A 22,379-nucleotide genomic window follows, 5' to 3' on the forward strand; every position below is an offset into this window, starting at 1 on the left:
GAGAGAGATGATAGATGTGAGAGAAAAAATAATATTGGACAAAAATATGTGGTCATTAGAAAACGTCAAAATACTATAAACTTCCTGGCGTAAGAAAACGTTAAGATACTATAAACCTTCAGCGGCATGATAAGCACTTTATATTTCAGAATTTCAATTTTCCAATGCCATGTTTACTTTTGACAAACTCTAAAGTTATTAGAGAAAGCGAGCTACCCTGACGTTATTTATTTGCGGCCAATTAATTCTCCAAAACATTCGCCGTTCATTAATTCTGCGCCGCATTTGAGGCGATTAACTCTCGCAAGATTTGAAGTTACCTCGAAACCTCATTTATTCAATTAAGTTACAAGTGAGTTGACAAATGTAAGAGAAAAATTTAATTACTTTTTGAAAAACAATTCTCGTGTAAATTAATTTCTTTTGGATTGATATATAAATAAAAATTACTAAATAATGAGAAGGGGAGATTAATGGCGTACATTTCATCAATTAAAATATCAAATATTTCTACCCCTAATGCATTAAACTAGCATTTGCATCACATGTTGTAAGTAAGCGCCGCATTTGAGGCGATTACTTGAAGTTACCTCGAAACCTCATTTATTCAATTAAGTTACAAGTGAGTTGACAAATGTAAGAGAAAAATTTAATTACTTTTTGAAAAACAATTCCCGTGTAAATTAATTTCTTTTGGATTGGTATACAAATAAAAATTAATAAATAATGAGAAGGGGAGATTAATGGCCTACACCTCATCAATTAAAATATCAAATATTTCTACACCTAATGGATTAAAATATCAAATATTTACATTACTAAAGCGAAAAATTACAACTCATTTTCAAACGAAAAATTCTTAAAATTGTTGACTTTACTATTTTCATTTTTACCTTGTGAAATACGAGCATTACGAAACGAAAAAACCGCTACTATTCTTAAAATTGTTGACTTTACTATTTTTATGTTTTCCGTGTGAAATATGAGCATTAAGAAATGAAAAGATTGCTACTCGTTTTCAAAGGGATTTACATGAGTGATACGATGAGCGTGAGAGACGAAAGGAAAAATCTTAGCATTTAGTGAATTCTTAGAATTGTTGACATTATCACTATTTTTGTTTTTGGTGTGTGGAATATAAGCATTAAGAAACGAAAAATTTGCCCACCTGTTTCCAAATAAGTTTACCGTGATAGGCTGAATGTGAAATAAGTAAGATAAAATCTTGAAATTGTTGACTTCATCAAACTTTTTGTTTTCTAAAGAGATTTCCAAAGAGATATGCTCCTCATTTTCCAAAGAGATTTTGAGTTGATGACTTCATCAGTATCGTTTAGAATAGGGTTGTCTATTTTATACCTATAGTTTTAAAAATAAATTGTGTATGATGTTTTTATTATAAATTAGATTATAAAATATTTTGTATAGTTTATTTTTATATAATTCTTTTTTATAATGAATAATTTTTACAATAATTTTTTTTTATAAAATATTAATTATATATATTTTAAAGTTAAATTTTTTATTGGATAAGAAAAAGCCAATTTATCCTTAATAGGATCATGCGAGGCTTACACGACTTTCCCATTCAACTCTCTTGTTAAAATAAAATCTTAACCTGACTGCAACTAAACCCATAATTGAACTCTTAACCTAGCTGCAACTAAACCCAAACAAACTCACTAACCTATACCTCATCAATTAAAATATCAAATATTTCTACACCTAATGCATTAAAATATCAAATATTTACGTTACTAAAGCGAAAAACTACAACTCATTTCCAAACGAAAATTTCTTAAAATTGTTGACTTTACTATTTTAATTTTTGCCGTGTGAAATACGAGCATTACGAAACGAAAAAACCGCTACTCGTTTTCAACGAAAATTTTCTTAAAGTTGTTGACTTCACTATTTTTATGTGTTGCCGTGTGAAATATAAGCGTTAAGAAATGGAAAAATTGCTACTCGTTTTCGAAGGGATTTAGATGAGTGATACGATGAGCGTGAGAGACGAAAGGAAAAATCTTAGCATTGCCGATTTCATCATTATTTTCGTCTTTGCCGTGTGAAATACGAAAGGGAAAATGGCTAGTCAAGTCCACAGAAATTTGCGGGAATGGGATGCATGTGAAATACCGTAGAAAAAAATTCTTAAAATGGTTGATTTCGTCATCATTATCTTATTAAAAAAATATTTATATTGATTAAAATGTTAGGAAATAAATTTTGTCTATGATAGTTTTAAGGAATTTTACAAATTTTTAAAAGTCACAATTTTAGATTGTTTAATTTGCAAAAATCAAGTGTTTATGGATTTTTTAGGGTGATAAATGTGTATAAACAATTTTACTAGCTTAACCTTTTTAAATTTAAGTGGAAATTTATTAAGTGGCATCATTCTATCATTAAGAAACCTTTTACAATTAAAAGATTGGATTAGGAAAAAATAAATTAGAATGAAGCATTCCAATGACGTTGAACAATTACAATTACTTGGTCTCTTTGACATCAACAAAAACATTCTTTCTACAAAGATTCATAATTCCCTTGCACCACTTTAACATATAAGAAGACTTATCCTTCATCATAACCAGTTATAAGGAGGCATTCCTTCCAGCTTAGGAGATTGTATGAATTTGGAATTGCTCGACTTGTCTCATGATATGCTCACTGGAAACATACCACAAGACATGTTTGAACTTTCTAATCTACAACTATATTTGAATTTGTCATGGAATTTCTTAGAAGGCTCCTTGCCCATGGTGATTCGTAAATTGCAATGGCTCAAGCTATAGACATTTCTACCAAATGTTTAACTGAGATCATGCCACCTATACTTAGAACATGTAGTGAACTACAATAATTGAATTCATCTACAAATTCCTTTAAATGATCAATTCCACCTATACTTAGAACATGTAGTGAACTACAATAATTGAATTCATCTACAAATTCCTTTAAATGATCAATTCCATATTTACTTGGAAATTTACAAATCCTTATGAGCCTAGATCTATCTTCCAACTCCTTGTTGATCGCAATTCTAGTGACACTCAAGAACTTGAGAATGCCTCAGCATTTGAATGTGTCTTTCAACAATCTCACAGGAGAAATTCGAAAAGGAGTTCACTTTGCAAATCAGACAATTGTGGTGTCCTTCATTAGAAATCATGGACCACAAATATTTGAATTACCTACATGTCCAACACCAAGAAACAATTTTGCATATGGGAAAAAAGTATTACTACTAAGTGATGGAGTTATTGCTTTTATACTATGTTGCCTACTTGTGGGATTCATTTGGAGATGGTATATGCATATGGGAAAATTTGACTTCTCACAAGCCATTTTTCAAAAGTTGGAGCATTGAAGGATCTCATAACAAGATCTTCACATATCAACCAATGGATTTTCCAAGACCAACTTGTTGGGAACAAGCAGTCTTGGATTTGTTTATAAAGGAATATTTTGTGATGGAACACTTGTTGCTATGAAATTTCTACAATTAGAAAATCACCAAGTTGACAAGAGTTTTAAAATCAAATGTAGTGTCTTGCAAAAGGTTCAACACCAAAATCTAGTGAGAATCATAACCTCCTGTTCCAACCACTATTTCAAAGGTTTAGCATTTCAATTTATGCATAATGGAAGCCTAGAGAAACATTTATGTCCTGATAAAGATGACAACTGTAATGTCCCTTAATAATAAATAATAAATAATAATAAAAATAATAAATAATACTATATAATATTAAAATACAAGAAAATAAATAATAAACAATAAATAAAAGAATAGTAATATAAATAAATAATAAATAATAATAAAATAATAAATAACAATACTAAAGCTCTAAATAAATATAAAAAGAAATAAAACAAGAAAGTAGTAAAAATCAGTAAAGCTATCAAAAAGTAAAAACAAAAGAAATAAAACAAGAAAGAAATAAAGTTGCATGTAGACACATGGAGTGTGTGCATGTGGTTCCCCTTCCAATGTTTGCTCTATTTAATAGATGTGAGGAAGATGAGAGGCATTTCATCATTCCAAGATTCTATCATTCATTCTCTTGGGAGAATAGTGTTCTAAGACAAAGGATTCCCTGGCAGTAATACATTGATTGAGGGCTCGGGGGTGGCAATTTGTAGCAAGACTTTGTGCAATTGAGCCTACGGTTGGGTGGAGAGTTGTCCCCAAAACCTTGTTGCAGTTAGTAGACTTCAACTGAAAGCACAAGTAAGTGTCTCTACTCATAGTTTTGAACTTTGATGTTAATTACTTAATAATTGCATGTTGATTTGGTGCATTCATTAGTTCCTCATTGGTTTTCTCATGCATTATTGTGCCATTTTATAGACAACAGATTGATATTTGCATTAGTATTGGAATGAGCCTCCTTTCTTATTTCTTCTCTGGTTTGGATACCGGCCTTTTCCTCTATGGTTCTCTGCTCTCATTAGAATCTCACTGCATGGTAAAACCACTGATAGAAATCTCATTTTCTTTAGTTGTTTGTGCTTGCATCCTCTTACCATTTTCTAAATGCTGTTTCATAAAATGAACAATGCTATGATCGACTACAACAGTTAAAGGTGTGACAGTGCTTCACTAATCTAAAAGTTTATTAATCCAAGGTGTTGCTCACATAGCTTTGTGGACAACTTGTTTATCTCTAGCTACTTGCGCTTGTACCATTTATATTCCATTACAACCATATAACAATGCGAAATTATAAATGAGTCACATGATTAAAGGTATATAGTTTTGTTGTAACTCATTGATTCATTGGAAAAGTTTTTTTGTAATCTTGTAATCTTGGATAGCAAGTTATTCAATACTCTTCATCTACATTGTCTCATAAGAACATTTTCATTGCATTTCAGTGTTGCATTTTTTGGTTGAATAATTGGTTTAATATTAAATACTCATTTATATCAGTCATACTCAAAAGATACCCACTTAGAATATCTTAGAAATTTCCACAAAGAAATCTGAGTTTACTTGTTGGTTCACTGTGGTATTATAACAGTTGGTAGACAGTATATTGTAGGTGTTTCTCTTCCAAATTGTGATTAAAATAACATGCACAGTACTAAGCATACACAAAAGAGATATTCCAGAATAGCTGATATACACCTTGCATTAAATTTAAAAGTGCACACACCACTGAAAGTATACAGTCTAGTAATAGTATGATTTCTGAGGTTCGAAATGATGATTGCTTATTAAATTTATCTAAATTTCCATTGATGGATTGCTTACTTAGCTAAGATAGATACTTTTATGGAGCATCTAAAAGCATGTTTTATTGTTTAAACTTTATGATACATCTAAATCATACACTATGATTTCAATTTAGTTTAATTAACTGTTATGATGTTGAGTATAATGTTACATGAGGTTTCATGATTCAAGGTTAATTGCATATATTGGATAAAGTTGTCTAAGGAGAAATGGAAAGGAGAAACTTGCAAATTTTCTAATGATGATAACTAATGTGATTATGGCCAACTTGGATCAGATAAGTTGTGTGCATGACAACATCTATAATAGTTTTTCCCTCTAATGGGAGAGCCACATTGTAAAGTTTTCCATAGGTGACTAACTATGAATTATGGATAACAAGATGTATGATCAGGCAAGTTTATTATGTTGATGTCTTAAAACAGGAAATGATAAACGGATTACACTTGGTAGCCATCTTAATGAATTTATTTGTCGGGTATTACCCAAGTTAGGGAATAGTAACAACATTTCCAAAGTATATTAATGTTATGCTTTTAAGAGAGGAGGAAAAGAATTACATTGACTGGAGGTGAGAAATTAATGTCAATTTAATAAAATAGAATGAAGTGAAGAAGTTTCCATTTTTGAAGCTAGTAGACATGGAATATTAGAAAATTAAGACTAGGAATTATATATATATATATATATATATATATATATATATCGGGTAGGAGGAAATGAAGGGATGTTCTATCAAGAAGAAAGTTCTTTTAAGGGTATTGATGAGTGGACCGAGAAACATGATTGGTAATGGTCATAGTGATGATCTACATATTTTAATAGTTGAAGTATAGAAGGAATGTTGCTAGAAATTTTATAAGGATACCTTGAGAGGGATTGTGTACATATTGACAAATGAAGTGAGAGTCAATTAATAGAGGTTGTACTTGACTGATTTGCACTCATTATTTCATGAGTGGGACTTCACATAAAGAAACTTATTAAGTTTTGTTCCCATAGCGTTAAAAGAGGTCGTTTCCACAAAACACCACACATTTAAATTTTTCATGGACAATGATGGTAGTAGTGTTTCCAACTATTTCAAAATCCAAAATAAAGATACTATTTAATGAGCAAGAATCTCTTGTCCAACTTGAAGAAGGGTGAATTTATGATAAAGCAATCAAGTGGTATTGAGATAGGAACTTGACGAGATAAGAAAATATTTTTGTAGATGAAAATGATAATTGTTAAGTGATGTATGTATAAGTCAACATGGATCAAAAAACCCTCATGCAAGTAAATTGAGCATGATATAAAATTAAATCATGATGACCTAGTGTTTTTATGCAATTACATATAGCGGTATTGGAATTGGTAAGCCAAAGGGTAAATGGATGTAAAACCAAGGGATTTTAATATTGAGATAGATGATTTAAATAATGATTGTATGACTAGTAATATCTTAACAATGAATTTCACCAAAATTTCCTTGGGGAAGGAAGAATATATGATGAGAGATTAGGACTCAAGATGATGAGGCTCATGTGAAATTTAACAATGTACTTAGATGATTATACCTATGGTGTAAATGGTCAACTTCCTAGTTGGAAGAAGTATTTAAAAAGTAATTGGTATCTTGATGAAAACATAACACTAGTAACACTAATGAGATAACATAGATCCTAGATGGATGTTGATTAATCTTAGTTCATAGTTGAATGTCTGTAAAGTAAATGAAATTAATTTTTCTGATGAATCATGATAAGAATGCTTATAGAGTATTATTCTATATTTGATAAGTATTGAGATGTTTCTCATATTGATGATATGATGGTATAAGGGTAATCATGCACATGTGGTTCATATTTATATAGTTGTTAAAATAGTGATGATGTATCCTTAGGATGATGATGATATGCATAGGTATTATGATGTTACGTCAAGGTATATTGAAATATTCATTTACTACGTGATGATAGGTATTTAATGTTAAATACTCATGATGGATATGATATGCATAATGTGGCATAGGAATTATGATGCTATAATATGAGGTTTATTGACATGTGATTAGTCATGATATGTCTTTGATGCAAATATGTTGATGTTATAACTTATGAGGGTATTTCATAAGGTGAAGCATGTGATAGTTGCATACAAATTTATGACATGCATGAGCATGCAGTTCGTTATTATTCATAATGTTGCGATTAACAATGATGATGTTCTCAGATGACATGCAAGACTTGGCATGTGGATTATTTTCTATGATACTATGATAGTATGGCTAATGCAATGGTTGCATGTTGAGGTGTGATGATTCATAGTACTCCACAAATGGGCCAAGAGGGCCAGTTTATTTGATGATCTCGTGCAAGCCCATACACACGAAGGAGAATAAGTAACACGATATGGGCTGGGGACAAACTCAATCAACACTACATATGCAAGTGGTTCCTTTGTCTTGTGTAGCTCTTGATGGATAACTCTTGAAGGGCTATGGGACCATCTTGAGGAGGCCAAGTGCCTGATGTTCTAGGCTAGGTGCCTGTTATTGGATTGGGATGCCGAAGTTTGGTGGGGGTGTAAGGACTTCGATGCTTGGGGTTGTGCGCCTTAGTAGTTGTGGAGGGAGTGGGCCAGCCTTGCAAGATGCCTGGAGTCATTGAGTACCGTACCGGATGCCTAGCTTGGGGCAGATGAGGTCTGAGTCAGGCGCGAGCCTTGGACTAGGATACAGACTAGGGAGGCTTATCCCTGGTTCCAAAAGTGGGAAAAATGACAAAGATTCCTTGAGATTTCCCAGGTGTTGTGAAACTTTTGATGCCTGCTGGTTATACTAGTTCAACAGAGGGTGTAGGGAAAACATGAAGTAATAAATAACTATATGATATGTCCCTTAATAATAAATAATAAATAATAAATAATATAATATAATATTAAAATACAAGAAAATAAATAATAAACAATAAATAAAAGAATAGTAATAGTAAATAAATAATAATAAAATAATAAATAACAATACTAAAGCTCTAAATAAATATAAAAAAAAAAAACAAGAAAGCAGTAAAAATCAGTAAAGCTATCAAAAAGTAAAAACAAAAGAAATAAAACAAGAAAGAAATAAAGTTGCATGTACGCATATGGAGTGTGTGCATATGGTTCCCCTTCCAATGTTTTCTCTATTTAATAGATGGTGAGGAAGATGAGAAGCATTCCATCATTCCATGATTCCATCATTCATTCTCTTGGGATAATAGTGTTCCAAGACAAAGGATTACCTGGAAGTAGTACGTTGATTGAGGGCTCGGGGGTGGCCAGTTATAGCAAGACTTTGCTTAATTAAGCCTACGGTTGGGTGGAGAGTCGTCCCCAAAACCTTGTTGCAGTTAGCATACTTCAACTAGAATCACAGGTAAGTGTCTCTACTCATAGTTTTGAACTTTGATGTTAATTAGTTAATAATTTCATGTTGATTATAAATTACTTGATTAATCTAAATAATTAAAGTTTTATTTTGGGGTTGTTGCAATAACAATGGCGAGGATATGTGTGAATTGGGACTAAGAAAAAGGTTATACATTCTCATAGATGTGGCTCATGCCATAGAATATCTTCATCATTATTCTTATGTGCAATCAGTGCATTGTGATATAAAGCCTAGCAATGTGTTTTTGGATGAAGACATGATAGGCCATGTAACAGATTTTGGCATTCAAGGTTAATTGGTGCAACCTCTAGTGATTCACTTACTTCAACACTTGCATTGAAATTTTTCACGAGCTACATTGCTCTAGGTTGGGATTTTTAACAAATTCAATTTACTTTTGTTTTCTCATTAACAATTTTATATAGTCTAGTGGAGTAAAATCTCATGAAGGTTATGTTTAATGCACAGTATGGATGGGGTCGGGCAATTTCCACAAAAGGAGATGTTTATAGGTACAACATTTTATTATTGGAAATGCTTACTAGAAAGAAACCAACTAGTGACATGTTTGTTAATGACTGAAATTTGCACCAGTGGGTGAATTTGGCATTTCCAAACAACGTGAATGAGGTAATTGACAACAATATTTTTAGTCGGCTGGCTAGAGATGAATTTGATGAAAATAATGTACACAAATTGTCTACTTTATTTTTCTATGGATTGGTTTTCTTTGTTCGAAAGATTCACCTACTGAAATACCAATTATGAGAGATGTGGTAATGATGTTGGAGACTCTCAAAGCGGATTTGGTGTAGAATGTAGATTGTTCTGGGAGATTAAGAAAAAACAGGTATGATTTTCTTGGCAATACAAATGTACCGAGGAATGATGCCTCTGCATCAATGATCAATGTTCTTTTACATTTTAGTTTGTTAATATTGTAACAAAAAAATGTTCTGATCTTTGCTATTATTATTACAATAGCCAAAAATAATAAATTACTTCTCGTTATTCAAGAAAATATACATTATTGTGTTACAATATCTACACGTGATTATTGGCAACAAGAAAATTTTATGCTTTCGCAATACTATGTTGGATGGATCGCAATGTACATTTGGTTTAATTTATTCCAAACTTATTATTTGATCCAAATTGGATAATTATATTGATTTTCATCCATCTCGATGCATTTGGAGTGGAAAAAGTGGAAGAAACAACTCACGGGACCGTTTTTACTGGCGGGACCAAGTTTGGCGAAATAGCGTCTGAAACCTTCCAAGAGCATTTTGAGGCATCAAACAACGTTTTTTTGGGGTAAAAATTTTCTGCTTTTGTGCTGCACCTTTTCATCTTATTCTACACACAAATACCTTTCCAATAGCGCAAGAAACGCATCAATCAGATTTCATATCCAAAAATTATGCCACTCAGAAATTTACTTTTTTGTTTCCAAAACCCTGACATTAACGTTTAAGTTATTTGTTGTCATTCATTAATTCTCCAAAATGTTCATCATTCGTTAATTGACTAATTAATTCTCCAAAACATTTGTCATTCATTAATTGACTAATTAATTCTCTAAAACATTCATTAATTGACTAATTTATTCTCCAAAACATTTGTCGTTCATTAATTGGCTAATTTATTAGGGTTTCAAAGGAATATGTTGAACAATGAGTTTGGTTGTAGTTTTCTCATGATTGGTGTGTGTACGCGATTGAAATGAATACACCTGATCCAGGTGGATATTGGTGGCCACCTGCCAAGTCCACCTGGACCCCCACCATTGTCTTTCTCAGCATTTTCAGTTTCCTTAATTGTAGCACAACTTACTATTTTTAGCAGTTTTTCGGGTCCTGAACTTCCGGAGCCGTTTTGAGGCCCTAAACGACGTTTTTTGGGGAATCCGGGGGCAACACCAGTCCATGGAATGGACTGGTGTTGCCCGTTCCAACAATGATAGTGCTCGTATAGATCTTTCTAATGAGCTATTGTACGCGTCAAACGGAGATCATATGCCAAAGTTACGACCCCGGGAAGTTGATGTACCAACTTACCCCCAAACGGGGCCCACAGTTTGGCGTTTCATCTCCTAGGGTTAGGTTTTGGAATGTTAAGGGTTTTTCCATTGTTTCTCAACAATAAATAGGCCTTCGAGCCTCATTGTAACACAGTTCAGAGGCATGTAGCCATCACATCTCTTCTCAGAGATAAGCTACCATCGCCCTAGCTAGTTTATTGCCATTTCTGTTTGTAAGCATATTTCAGTATTTTCCATTAATGAAATGAAGTATTATTTCCGCTGCATCTTTGTGTATATGGTTATCTCTGTAATTTGTTGCGTTTCTGTTTAAATCTGGATCAGTGGTATCAGAGCGGTCTGCTTTTTCTCTGTTTTTCTTTGCATGTCCCCAACAAGGTCGGGATATAAGGAGTTAGGGCTTGAACTGGTTGAACCTTTGCAAGACCAGCCTCACAAATCCCGACGGCCTCCCATGGCGGACGAGAAGAAAGACGAGGGGACAGGAGATCCCATCAAAATCTTGCTCGAAGAAGCGCTCGAGCGACAACGGAACGCGATGATGGACAACTTTGCGCAGATCCTTCAGCGGCTACCCAGAAGCGGCGCATCGGCTTCCAACAGCTCCTCTGGAAACGCCACACCCTTTAAGGTACAAGTTAATTTTGAAATCCCCATATTCGAGGGTCAGATAGACGCCGATGCCGTAGATAAATGGTTAAATCTGCTAGAGGGTTATTTTTCTGTTCATGAATTTTCGAGTCGGGAAAAGATTGTTTTTGCTCTTCTCAAAGCAGCCCCCCACGTCAAGGACTGGTGGGAAACCTACTGCGAGCAGAAGGATGAAAGTACTGGCTCACTATTTTCAGCCGCACCCACCTGGGATTCGTTCCGGGATGCCATCAAGGAGCAGTACTACCCTGTCGGAAGCTATGAGGATGAATACATAAAGTGGACCACGCTGCGGCAGGGAAGGGACCAAGACGTGCCGGAGTTCACCAATCTTTTCCATACCCTTCGCACAAAGTTGGGTATCAAGGATTCGGAGCAACATTTGATACTCAAATACCGTGGCTGCCTGCACAAGTACATCCAGGAAGAAATACAGTTCCTAAACATCCCCTCGCTCGGCGCAGCATACCGGTATGCCGTCAAGGTCGAGCAGAAGTTTAAACAAAAGAAGCGAGACTTTGGATCTGCGAATCCAAAGCAGGGGAAAGGTGCCCCTAAACCACAGAACAAAGGACAAAGCCAAGGCGGGACAGCCCAAGACAACCAGCCGAAGCTGCAAGCAAAGAGCAACGCCGCGAAGCCGAGAAAGGACACTGGAAAATGGTGCGAGTTCCATAAGAGCTCCACTCACAACACAAGTGAGTGTCGGGCCAAGCAGTCACTGGTGGCTGAGCTAAAGGTTTCAGAATCAGATGCATGTTCCGACTCTGAGTCAGAACCCGATAAGGGGTATGAAAAAGGGAAGCAGATCATTGATGCGGATCCCAGCGCCACTGTTGCTACCGCAAAGATCCAGAAAAATGAACCCGAAGATCCAGAGGAGGAGGAGCGTCTCTTCCACTCCCAGATGTGGGTAAAGGGCTCCCCGATACAGTTCATTGTTGATAGCGGGAGTCAAAAGAACCTCATTTCGGCAGAGGTCGTGAAGCGGTTGGGCTTACCGACCACAGCACATCCACAACCATACACCATTGGGTGGCTTCACCAAGGGCGAGATCTTCGCGTGAGCCAGCAGTGTCGCCTTCCATACAACATCAAGCCCTTCACGGATGAGGTATTGTGTGACATTGCTCCCCTTGAAGTTTGTGATGTATTACTAGGACAACCATACTTGTGGAAGCGACATGCTGTGTATGAATCAAGGCCCCGTGCTGTTATTATTACATTGGGAAATAAGTTGTTCAGGATACCAGAGGTAGCACCACCTGCCGCCATCTCTTTGATTACTGCAAAACAATGCAGTAAGATCATTTCCAAAACCAGGAAATTTGTTTTCCTGATGATACGCCCTCAAGGGAAGAAGAAGACAGTGGCCGCGGCCTCCAAACGGGGTCCCTCTGCACGGCAGCTACAGATGGACAAGATTGTGGAGGAGTACGAAGACATCTTCACCTCCCCGGCAGGGGTTCCTCTGCACTGTCAAGTCAAGCACTCCATCGATCTGACCCCAGGTGCGCCGCTACCCAATGGACCAATTTATCGGCGCTCCGTTCTGGAGAACAATGAAATCAAGAGGCAGATTCAGGAGCTCCTGCAGAAAGGTCACATCCGTCCGAGTTCTTCGCCCTGTGGGAGCCCGATAGTGTTGGTACAGAAGAAGGATGGGACGTGGAGACTCTGTATTGACTATCGGGCGCTGAACAAGATCACTGTCCGTAATAGGTACCCGATCCCGCGGATTGATGACCTCCTAGACCAACTAAAGGGGGCGAAATATTTCAGCAAGATCGATCTGAAGTCAGGATATCACCAGGTACCAATTGAACCCTCAGATGTGTGGAAGACTGCCTTCAAATCCAAGGAGGGCCTCTTCGAATGGTTGGTCATGCCTTTCGGATTGACGAATGCTCCTGCAACCTTTATGAGGCTAATGGATGACATCTTGCGGCCATTCACCAACTCCTTTGTAGTAGTATACTTGGATGACATTCTGATCTTCAGCCAGAGTTGGGAAGAGCACCTCCACCACATCCGACAGGTTCTCCAAACACTGCGGCAACACAAGCTATGTGCCAATTTGGAGAAATGCACTTTTGGCATGACCGAGGTTCAGTATCTGGGATACATCATTGATGAACAGGGGGTGCATGTCGATCCAGCCAAGGTCCAAGTCATTCGGGATTGGCCCTCTCCAACCACTCTAACAGAGCTCCGCAGCTTTCTAGGTCTTGCCAACTTCTACCGCAGGTTTGTGTTGGGATTTTCTCATATTTCTTGGCCCTTGAGTCAAGTCACCAAGGGCGGGGCGAAAGCAAAATTCTTTTGGTCTGAATCTCAACAGAAGGCATTCAGGGAGTTGAAGGATCGCCTCTGCACGGCACCAGTGCTCGCGTTACCAGATTTACAACAACCATTTGAGGTCGAGACAGATGCCTCTGACTATGCTATTGGGGCAGTCCTTACTCAACATGGACATCCAGTGGCATATCACAGTGAAACACTTTCAGACACAGTCCGGAAGTACCCCACTTATGATAAAGAGATGTATTCCATTGTACAGGCCTGCCGACAATGGAAGCATTACATTTTGGGGAAGGAAACGGTCATCCACACAGACCACCGACCTCTGCAGTTCATACAGACCCAAGGGAAATTGCAGAATGATCGCCATCAGAAGTGGTCTACATACCTGCAACAGTTTCACTTGAATATCAAGTATAAAAAGGGCAGCACCAATAATGTTGCAGATTGCCTCAGTCGACCACCGATCATGGCGCTAACCACCGTGCTCAACTCTTGCGGGCACGAGACTTCTGATTGGCCACTTCTCTACAAAAGCGACCCAGAATTCGGCCACACATACCAGACACTCTTGGAGGGTCGGCAGGTGGCAGATTTTCACCTCCAGGATGCCCTATTATGCCACCTCGGTCACCTTTGTGTTCCTTCAAGCGAGCGTGCCAAGATGATTTGGGAAGCACACTACAGTCGGGCTGCTGGGCATTTCGGGGTCGAGAAAACAGTGGCAGTACTGCAAAACTATTTCTATTGGCCGAATCTTCGACAGGATGTTGGGAAGTACATCCGATCATGTACTGCCTGTGCCATTGCCAAACCGACCATTAAGAAGCAAGGCCTCTATACCCCGTTGCCTACCCCTAGTCGACCTTGGGAATCCATCTCCATGGATTACATGTCAGGCCTTCCTTCCACTAAGCATGGAAATGACTGTGTTTTTGTGGTCGTCGACAGGTTCTCAAAGATGGCCATTATGATGGCCTGCAAGAAGAATATCACAGCAGAAGCCACTGCTAAACTCTTCTTTGAACGAGTGTGGGTGCACTTTGGGATCCCACAGTCTATCATCTCAGATCGGGACAGTCGGTTTCTCAGCACCTTTTGGTCCAGTCTCTGGTCAATGCTGGACACCAAACTCACGAAGTCCACAGCCTTCCATCCTCAAACTGATGGCCAGACAGAGGTTGTCAATAGGATGATTGTGCACATTCTGCGCATGTATAACTCAAAGCATCCACGCACATGGGACGAGAGCCTCCCCTACGTTCAGCACAGCTACAACCGAGCTCTTCACAGCTCCACTGGCCATAGCCCTTTTCAGGTGGGTTTGGGATTCCAGCCACTATGCCCCATTGATGTGGCCATGCCACTTGCAGCTACTCACATGAATTCAGCTCATGTCCAGTCCGAAACAGATAAAGCCACCAGCTTCATTGAGCGCATCCAACATATTCGCCAGCAGGTCCATGACATTCTTGAGAAATCAAATGCCAAGTACAAGCAGCGACATGATCAACATCGGGTGCCACACAAGTTTCAGGTGGGCGACAAAGTCTGGTTGCATTTGCAAAAGGAACGCCTTACTGGAGCCTATCGGAAATTGAGACCACTCCGATATGGTCCTTACACCATTACTAAGGCTATGGGAGACAATGCATTTGAGCTCAGCATTCCCCCATTCCTTGGCCTGCACCCAGTATTTAATGTGGACCGCCTTCGGCCATACTTTCCACCATTGCTAGACACATCCGACATTGCAGAACAGCTCAAACCCACAGAATTAAATCCAGATTGCATGGAACAAGCTGCAATTGATCGGATCATGGACACACAGATCAAGAACACTCGCCAACAGAATATCCAACTGTATCGAGTTGTCAAAGCGGGCCAACTCCTTCAGCAGGGAAAGTGGCTCACCAGGGAACAAGTTCAGCAGAAGTTTCCTCATCTCATGGAGGAGCTCAACGCAATGGGGACCATTGCTTCCTAAGGGGGGAGGAATGATCCAGGTGGATATTGGTGGCCACCTGCCAAGTCCACCTGGACCCCCACCATTGTCTTTCTCAGCATTTTCAGTTTCCTTAATTGTAGCACAACTTACTATTTTTAGCAGTTTTTCGGGTCCTGAACTTCCGGAGCCGTTTTGAGGCCCTAAACGACGTTTTTTGGGGAATCCGGGGGCAACACGAGTCCATGGAATGGACTGGTGTTGCTTGTTCCAACAATGATAGTGCTCGTATAGATCCTTCTAATGAGCTATTGTACGCGTCAAACGGAGATCATATGCCAAAGTTACGACCCCGGGAAGTTGATGTACCAACTTACCCCCAAACGGGGCCCACAGTTTGGCTTTTCATCTCCTAGGGTTAGGTTTTGGAATGTTAAGGGTTTTTCCATTGTTTCTCAACAATAAATAGGCCTTCGAGCCTCATTGTAACACAGTTCAGAGGCATGTAGCCATCACATCTCTTCTCAGAGATAAGCTACCATCGCCCTAGCTAGTTTATTGCCATTTCTGCTTGTAAGCATATTTCAGTATTTTCCATTAATGAAATGAAGTATTATTTCCGCTGCATCTTTGTGTATATGGTTATCTCTGTAATTTGTTGCGTTTCTGTTTAAATCCGGATCAACACCGCTTCCGTCCCCCCAACGACGATGTGACAATTTAGCCCTCTCACCTTTACTTTTTCGCTGTATAAATACCTCTACAAAGCCCCACCTAAAACCACAAATCTCCCCTGCATCTTGGCTTCCCATTATTGATTTGCTCGGCTCCCTATTGGGAAACTATCTGTTTCTGTGAAAAACAAACCCCACCCTGCTCTCTCTCCATTGCCACATTTCCCCTCTCCCTCCCTGCTATTACATTTTAATTTTTTTCCATTTCAATCACCATGCCATGTCTCATTTTTATTTTTGCTATTCTGTTTCTATCCTTCACTTTTTCTTCCTCCTCGTCTCCTCACTCATTTCACGATGATCGGGTACCACTGTTAGCATTCAAGAAGCTAATCACCAGTGATCCCCATCGCTGCATTGCCGATTGGAGTCATGCCAACCAATTGTGCAATTGGACTTCGATTACCTGTAGCCGCCGTCATCCACACAGATTGGTGGCCCTCAACCTTAGCTCCATGGATCTGGCTGGGTCCATCTCCCCTTGCCTTGGAAATTGTCCTTTCTCCGCTCACTCGATCTCTCGGGAATGCACTCCATGGTGATATTCCACCTCAATTGGAATGTCTCTTTTGTTTGAGGAAGCTCTGGCTCGACTACAATGACTTGGAAGGAAATATCCCAAGTCAACTCAACGGCTGCAGAAATTTGGTTTCCTTGGCGCTTTTGTTCAACAATCTGAACGAAAATATCTCTTGAGAGTTGGGTTCTCTCCCACATTTGCAATATCTTTACTTGGGAGGAAACAGTCTCACAGGTACCGTTCCCTCTTCTTTAGGAAATCTTTCAGCATTGATTATGTTAGACTTGTCAGTGAACAATCTCACAGGTGCTATTCCACCCCAATTGGGTCTTCTCACTAGATTGAAAGGATTTTTACTTCATACCAATGAATTTTTAGGAAACATTCCCTCTTCTCTCTCAAATATCTCTACTTTGATTGGTCTATTCATTTGCACAAATAAATTGACTGGTAGCATTCAAAAGAATTAGGCTCGTTGACTAATTTTCAAATACTTTATTTATTTGAAACTGAATTGTCATCCACCCTACCCACTTCATTGTCAAATCTTTCCTCTTTGGTTGATTTGCAAATAGCTACAAACAAACTCATTGGCCGCATTCCAAAAGAGTTGGGCCTTCTCACCAATCTCCGAAAACTTTACCTGTATGAAAATGACCTGTTAGGGATGATTCCCAATTCTTTTTCAAATATGTCCTCTATGGTAGATTTGCAATTCTGCACAAACAAACTCAAAGGCAACATTCCTCAAGAATTGGGGCTGCTCTCTAATTTGCAAATCCTTTCCATGTATGAGAATCAATTGTCGAGCACCATTCCTGCTTCATTGTTAAATATGTTCAAGTTGAGTAAACTTGCTTTATGGAGAAATCAGCTAAGTGGAAACATGCAAAATTCCATCGGAAATTGTTCAAAAATTACCGAATTGGATCTAAGTTTTAACAAGTTGAGTGGGAGAGTGCCAATAGAGTTGGGTAGATTATCGCTTCTTAAACTACTAGGCTTACAATCCAATTAGCTTGATAGTGGCAACACTTCAAACATGCCTTTTCTTGTAAATCTTACCAATTGTTCTCACTTGGAAAAATTACTTCTCTACAACAATAAACTAAGTGGTGTCTTGCCCCTTGCCATAGGAAAACTTTCTACCAATTTGTCTCTGTTGGCATTGTCAAAAAATAAAATAAAAGGAAACATCCCTCCGCACATTGCCAATCTTAGTAGCATATCCTCTCTAAATTTAGCTACAAATATTTTAAATGACACCATTCCACATTTAGGAAACCTTGAAAAATTAGAAAGGATGCAATTGAGCAACAATATATTAGATGGAAACATTCTTGATGGCTTTGAACAATTACAACACCTTGGTCTCTTAGACATCAACAATAACATACTCTCTGGAAATATTCCCAATTCCCTTTCCTTTCCTTAAACAACTAAGAATACTCCATCTTCATCACAACAAGTTATCCGAAAGCATACCTTCCAACTTAGGAGATTGTATAAATTTGGAGTTGCTGGACTTGTCTTACAATAGACTCACTGGAAATATACCACATGAAATTGCTAAAATTTCTAATTTACAGTTCTATTTGAATTTGTCTTGAAATTTACTAGAAGGTTCTTTGCCCAAGGAGATTGGTAAAATTGCAATGGCTCAAGCTATAGACATTTCTGCCAATCAGTTGACATGAGTCATTCCTGCTGAACATGAAGCTGCAGTGAACTATTGTCATTGAATTTATCTCAAAATTCCTTAAAAGGCTTTATTCCATATCCAATTGGAAATTTATAGAGTCTCATGCAACTGGATCTCTCTTCCAACTCCTTATCAGGGACAATGCCAGTTACTCTCAATAAGTTGAAGATGCTTCAGTATTTGAATTTGTCTTTTAACAATCTCATAGGGGAAATACCAAAAGGCTCTTTTTCGGAAAATCAAACAATTATCATCTCCTTAATTGGAAATCCTAGTCTTTGTGGACCACAAGAATTCCAATTGCCTACATGTCAAACTCCAAGAGGTCATTTTGCATTTGTAAAAAGGGTAGTATTCCCAGTAAGTGGAGTTATTGCTTTTATATTATGTTGTCTACTTTTGGGATACCTTTGGAAAGGGAATCTGTGTATACAAAACTTTGTTTCCTCACCAGCCATTATACAATGGTTAGAGCACCCAAGGATCTCATATCAAGAGCTTCACATAGCAACTAATGGAATTGTTGAGGCCAATTTGCTAGGAGCAGGGAATTTTGGTTTAGTTTATAAAGGAATTTTGAGTGATGGCACAATTGTTGTTGTGAAAGTCTTCCAGTTGCAAGATGACAATGTTGAAAAGAATTTTAAAGCAGAATTTGGTGTATTGCAAAAGGTTCGACATCGGAATCTGGTGAGAATCATCACCTCATGTTCCAACTCTCATTTCAAAGGATTAGTGTTCCAATTTATGTCTAATGGAAGCTTGGAGAAGCAATTGTATCATAATAGAGATGACAACAATGGTGAAGATGTATGTGAAATGGGACTAGAAACACGATTGGACATTGCCATAGATGTGGCCCATGCCATGGAATACATTCATCATGATTCTTTTGTGCAAGTAGTGCATTGTGATTTAAAACCTAGCAATGTACTTTTGGATGAAGATATGATAGGCCATGTAACAGACTTTGGTATTGCAAAATTAATTGATGCAAATTTCACAAATTCACTTACTTCAACATCTTTTATGAAAGGATCCATAGGCTACATTGCTCTAGGTATGACATTTTACAATGTTAACTTTACTTGTCTTTAATAATCAACAATATTTGTATGTGTTGGTTTAATAAATTTGATGAAGATTGTCTTCAATGCAGAGTATGGATTGGGTGAGACAGTTTCTACCAAAGGAGATATTTACAATGATGGCATTTTGTTATTAGAAATGCTTACTAGAAATCGACCAACTAGTGACATGTTCTCCCGAGACTTAAACTTGCACAAGTGGGCGAAGCTAGCATTTCCAAACAAAGTCAAGGAGGTAATTGACCATTATCTTTTTAGTGAAGTGGATGAAAATGAATTTGAAGAAAATGCTCTACATGAATGCCTACTTTCTTTGCTACATGTTGGTTTGCTTTGTTCAAGTGATTCACCTAATGACCGACCAACTATGAGAGATGTGGTAATGGTGTTGAAGAACCTTAGAGATGATTTGGGGGCAAATGCAGTTGCTTCTAAGAGATTAAGAAAAAGCATGTCCAATTTGCTTAGCAATATAAATGTAGCAAGAAATGATGCGTGTGCATCAAATGCCCAAAGTTCTTCTACATTTAGTTTGTAAAAATTTCAATGCGTAGATATTCTAGTATTGTCATCATCTTCTTTATCAAATTTTGTTATGTTTATATCTATTTATGATAATTTCCAATATAAAAATTATATTCTCTTGTAATACAATGTTATGTGATTTACTACTTTACATTTAATTTGATTTATATCATATATCCATGATGTTAATATTCTTATAATAGTAAATCTATTATGGAAATATTAACAAACTATTTATATTTTTAAGTAATGATTTGGTTTTTTATAAAAAAAATTATAACCACAATCTTCAATCCAGTCAATTTATTTATTAACATTATTTTCAATTATTAAATAATATTTTGTTAATATATATTCTTTATGTATTATTCTAAGATGTTGAAATTTAATTTATTTATAACTAAAAAACATTTTTATATTTTTAATAAAAGTAAAATAAAAATTAATGAACTTACTAAAAACTATATGAAGTAAAATTAATCTGTCTTTTGAACATTTGATTAAAAAACCATTTATAATACCTATATACATCATCTTGTATATTTTCAAATTTTTTGTATCGTGAATATCATTTTTAATCAGTATTTTCATGTTTGATTATAAGATTTGTTCCAACGAAATTTGTAATTTAATTTAATATGTGAATTTTTTTTAATGAAAAATGCTATTTAATATACGAAAGGTGGAAAATACATTGATATAAAATTGCAACTTTCTTTTTGAAATTTATATATTGATTGTGAATTTATATGTTAACGGATTATAGGTAGGTAATTGGGTGCCAAGAAAACAAACTAAGCAAAAGGAAGTGGCCAAAGAGAGCGAAACCTCCATGGAACTTGAAATTGCAAAAGTCCCAGGCCTACCCTAGTATAAGGAATGGAGCCTTCCCCATTTTTCATATCACTTCCTCTCCCGTTTCATCCAAATCACATAAGTGGGAGGAATTTCGATAGCGGCATCCCTTCAGAAGAATTAGCTGTTCTCATTCAATGGAAAACATTTGTTCATTATGAGAGGCAGGGTGGCACTATTATATCGGGTTGTTTCCTAAAATGTCTAATAAGATACTATCTTTGTAAATTGTTAATGTCTTTACCTTTTTTATATAGCCATATTTACTTGTGCAAGATAATGATCTACTCTAGTTTTCTATCACGGAAATTTGAATCCAGGCTTAAAAAATGTTTATAATGTTTTTTTAAGACATTAACTAATAAAGTGTGGGGTGTTAACAATTTACACAATTATATGTCTTAAAATTGCTTTTTCTTGATTAAGAGGTTTTTTTCTTGGAGGTAAGGAAATAGTTTAAACCCTACTCTCTTATGGACCATCATGTGGTCATTCCAAGTGGCTTGGTTTTCCTTGAATAATGGTGCCTAGTCAGCTTGCATGTGTAGATAATAGGCAATATGATCTGAAATGGGGCACTAAAGGCTTCTTTGTAACTTACAAGAACCTCTCCTTCTCCAAAGCTTAAACAATTTCCAAGATCTATGCTTATGAATGATAAATTTGTGGAATTAAGGGTGCTTGAAATAGGTGTATGCTTATGTTTTCCTTTAACTATTAAGTGCTTTAAGTTTATTTGTTTGAACTGATATAAAACATATAAAAACAAACGGAATGCAGCAATAAGCAATCACACATAACAACAATATAATATGGAGTTCACCGAAACCTCCTGGGCTATGTCTCCTTGAGCTCTAATCAAATCGATTAGACTCTTTGGGATTATGGTAATGCTTCTTTTACAAGTTCCACACTCAACTCCACAGGAATACCATTTTTATCCCCGGCTGTTTGGCTCTTTGGATCTCAGCTCTTGGCTCTAGCTCTCGGCTTTGCTACTCACTCTAGTGCTGGCTCTCGCTCTCGCTCTCAGCTCTGGCTATGGCTCTGCCTCTAGCTCTCAGCTCTGGCTCTGGCTCTTGGCTCTAGCTCTCGCTTTGGCTCTTGGCTCTGGCTCTAGCTCTTGGCTCTCTCTCTTTGTGTTATCAGTGTTTCTCTCGGCCTCCAAGCGAATCCTGTCAATTGTGCTCTTTGCGATGTGGCTCTTTGCCCAGCTGTGAACTCCCTGAAGGGAAACTTGCTCTATCATGGAAACTTCTAAAGGGAGGCTTAAATTCTTCGCTTGGCTCTCTGGCCTTTGAAGAATCCTTCGACTCTGTGGCTCCTTTGTCGTTCCTCTCTGTGCAATCATTCC

General features: G+C 37.2%; 1 protein-coding gene across 1 annotated transcript; it reads left to right on the plus strand.

The window, feature by feature from the left end:
- The first annotated feature begins 18,698 nt into the window (after positions 1-18,698).
- On the plus strand, positions 18,699-20,183 carry LOC149209741 (putative LRR receptor-like serine/threonine-protein kinase At3g47570). The gene is made up of 2 exons (XM_089398728.1): positions 18,699-19,617; positions 19,717-20,183. Exons 1-2 carry the CDS (start codon positions 18,699-18,701, stop codon positions 20,181-20,183), a joined length of 1,386 nt encoding a protein of 461 aa, XP_089254854.1.
- Positions 20,184-22,379: the final 2,196 nt, after the last annotated feature.

This window comes from Pinus tabuliformis, chromosome 1_2, assembly GCF_031772625.1.
Source record: "Pinus tabuliformis cultivar Carrire ecotype Pingquan chromosome 1_2, CPIR1, whole genome shotgun sequence".
NCBI lineage: Eukaryota > Viridiplantae > Streptophyta > Pinopsida > Pinales > Pinaceae > Pinus > Pinus tabuliformis.

Bases quoted from the DNA above. Each gene is read 5' to 3' on its own strand.
- LOC149209741 (XM_089398728.1), top strand. From the start codon at position 18,699: ATGCCAGTTACTCTCAATAAGTTGAAGATGCTTCAGTATTTGAATTTG. The intron at 19,618-19,716 runs GTATGACATTTT...TCTTCAATGCAG, and splicing joins CATAGGCTACATTGCTCTAG to AGTATGGATTGGGTGAGACA.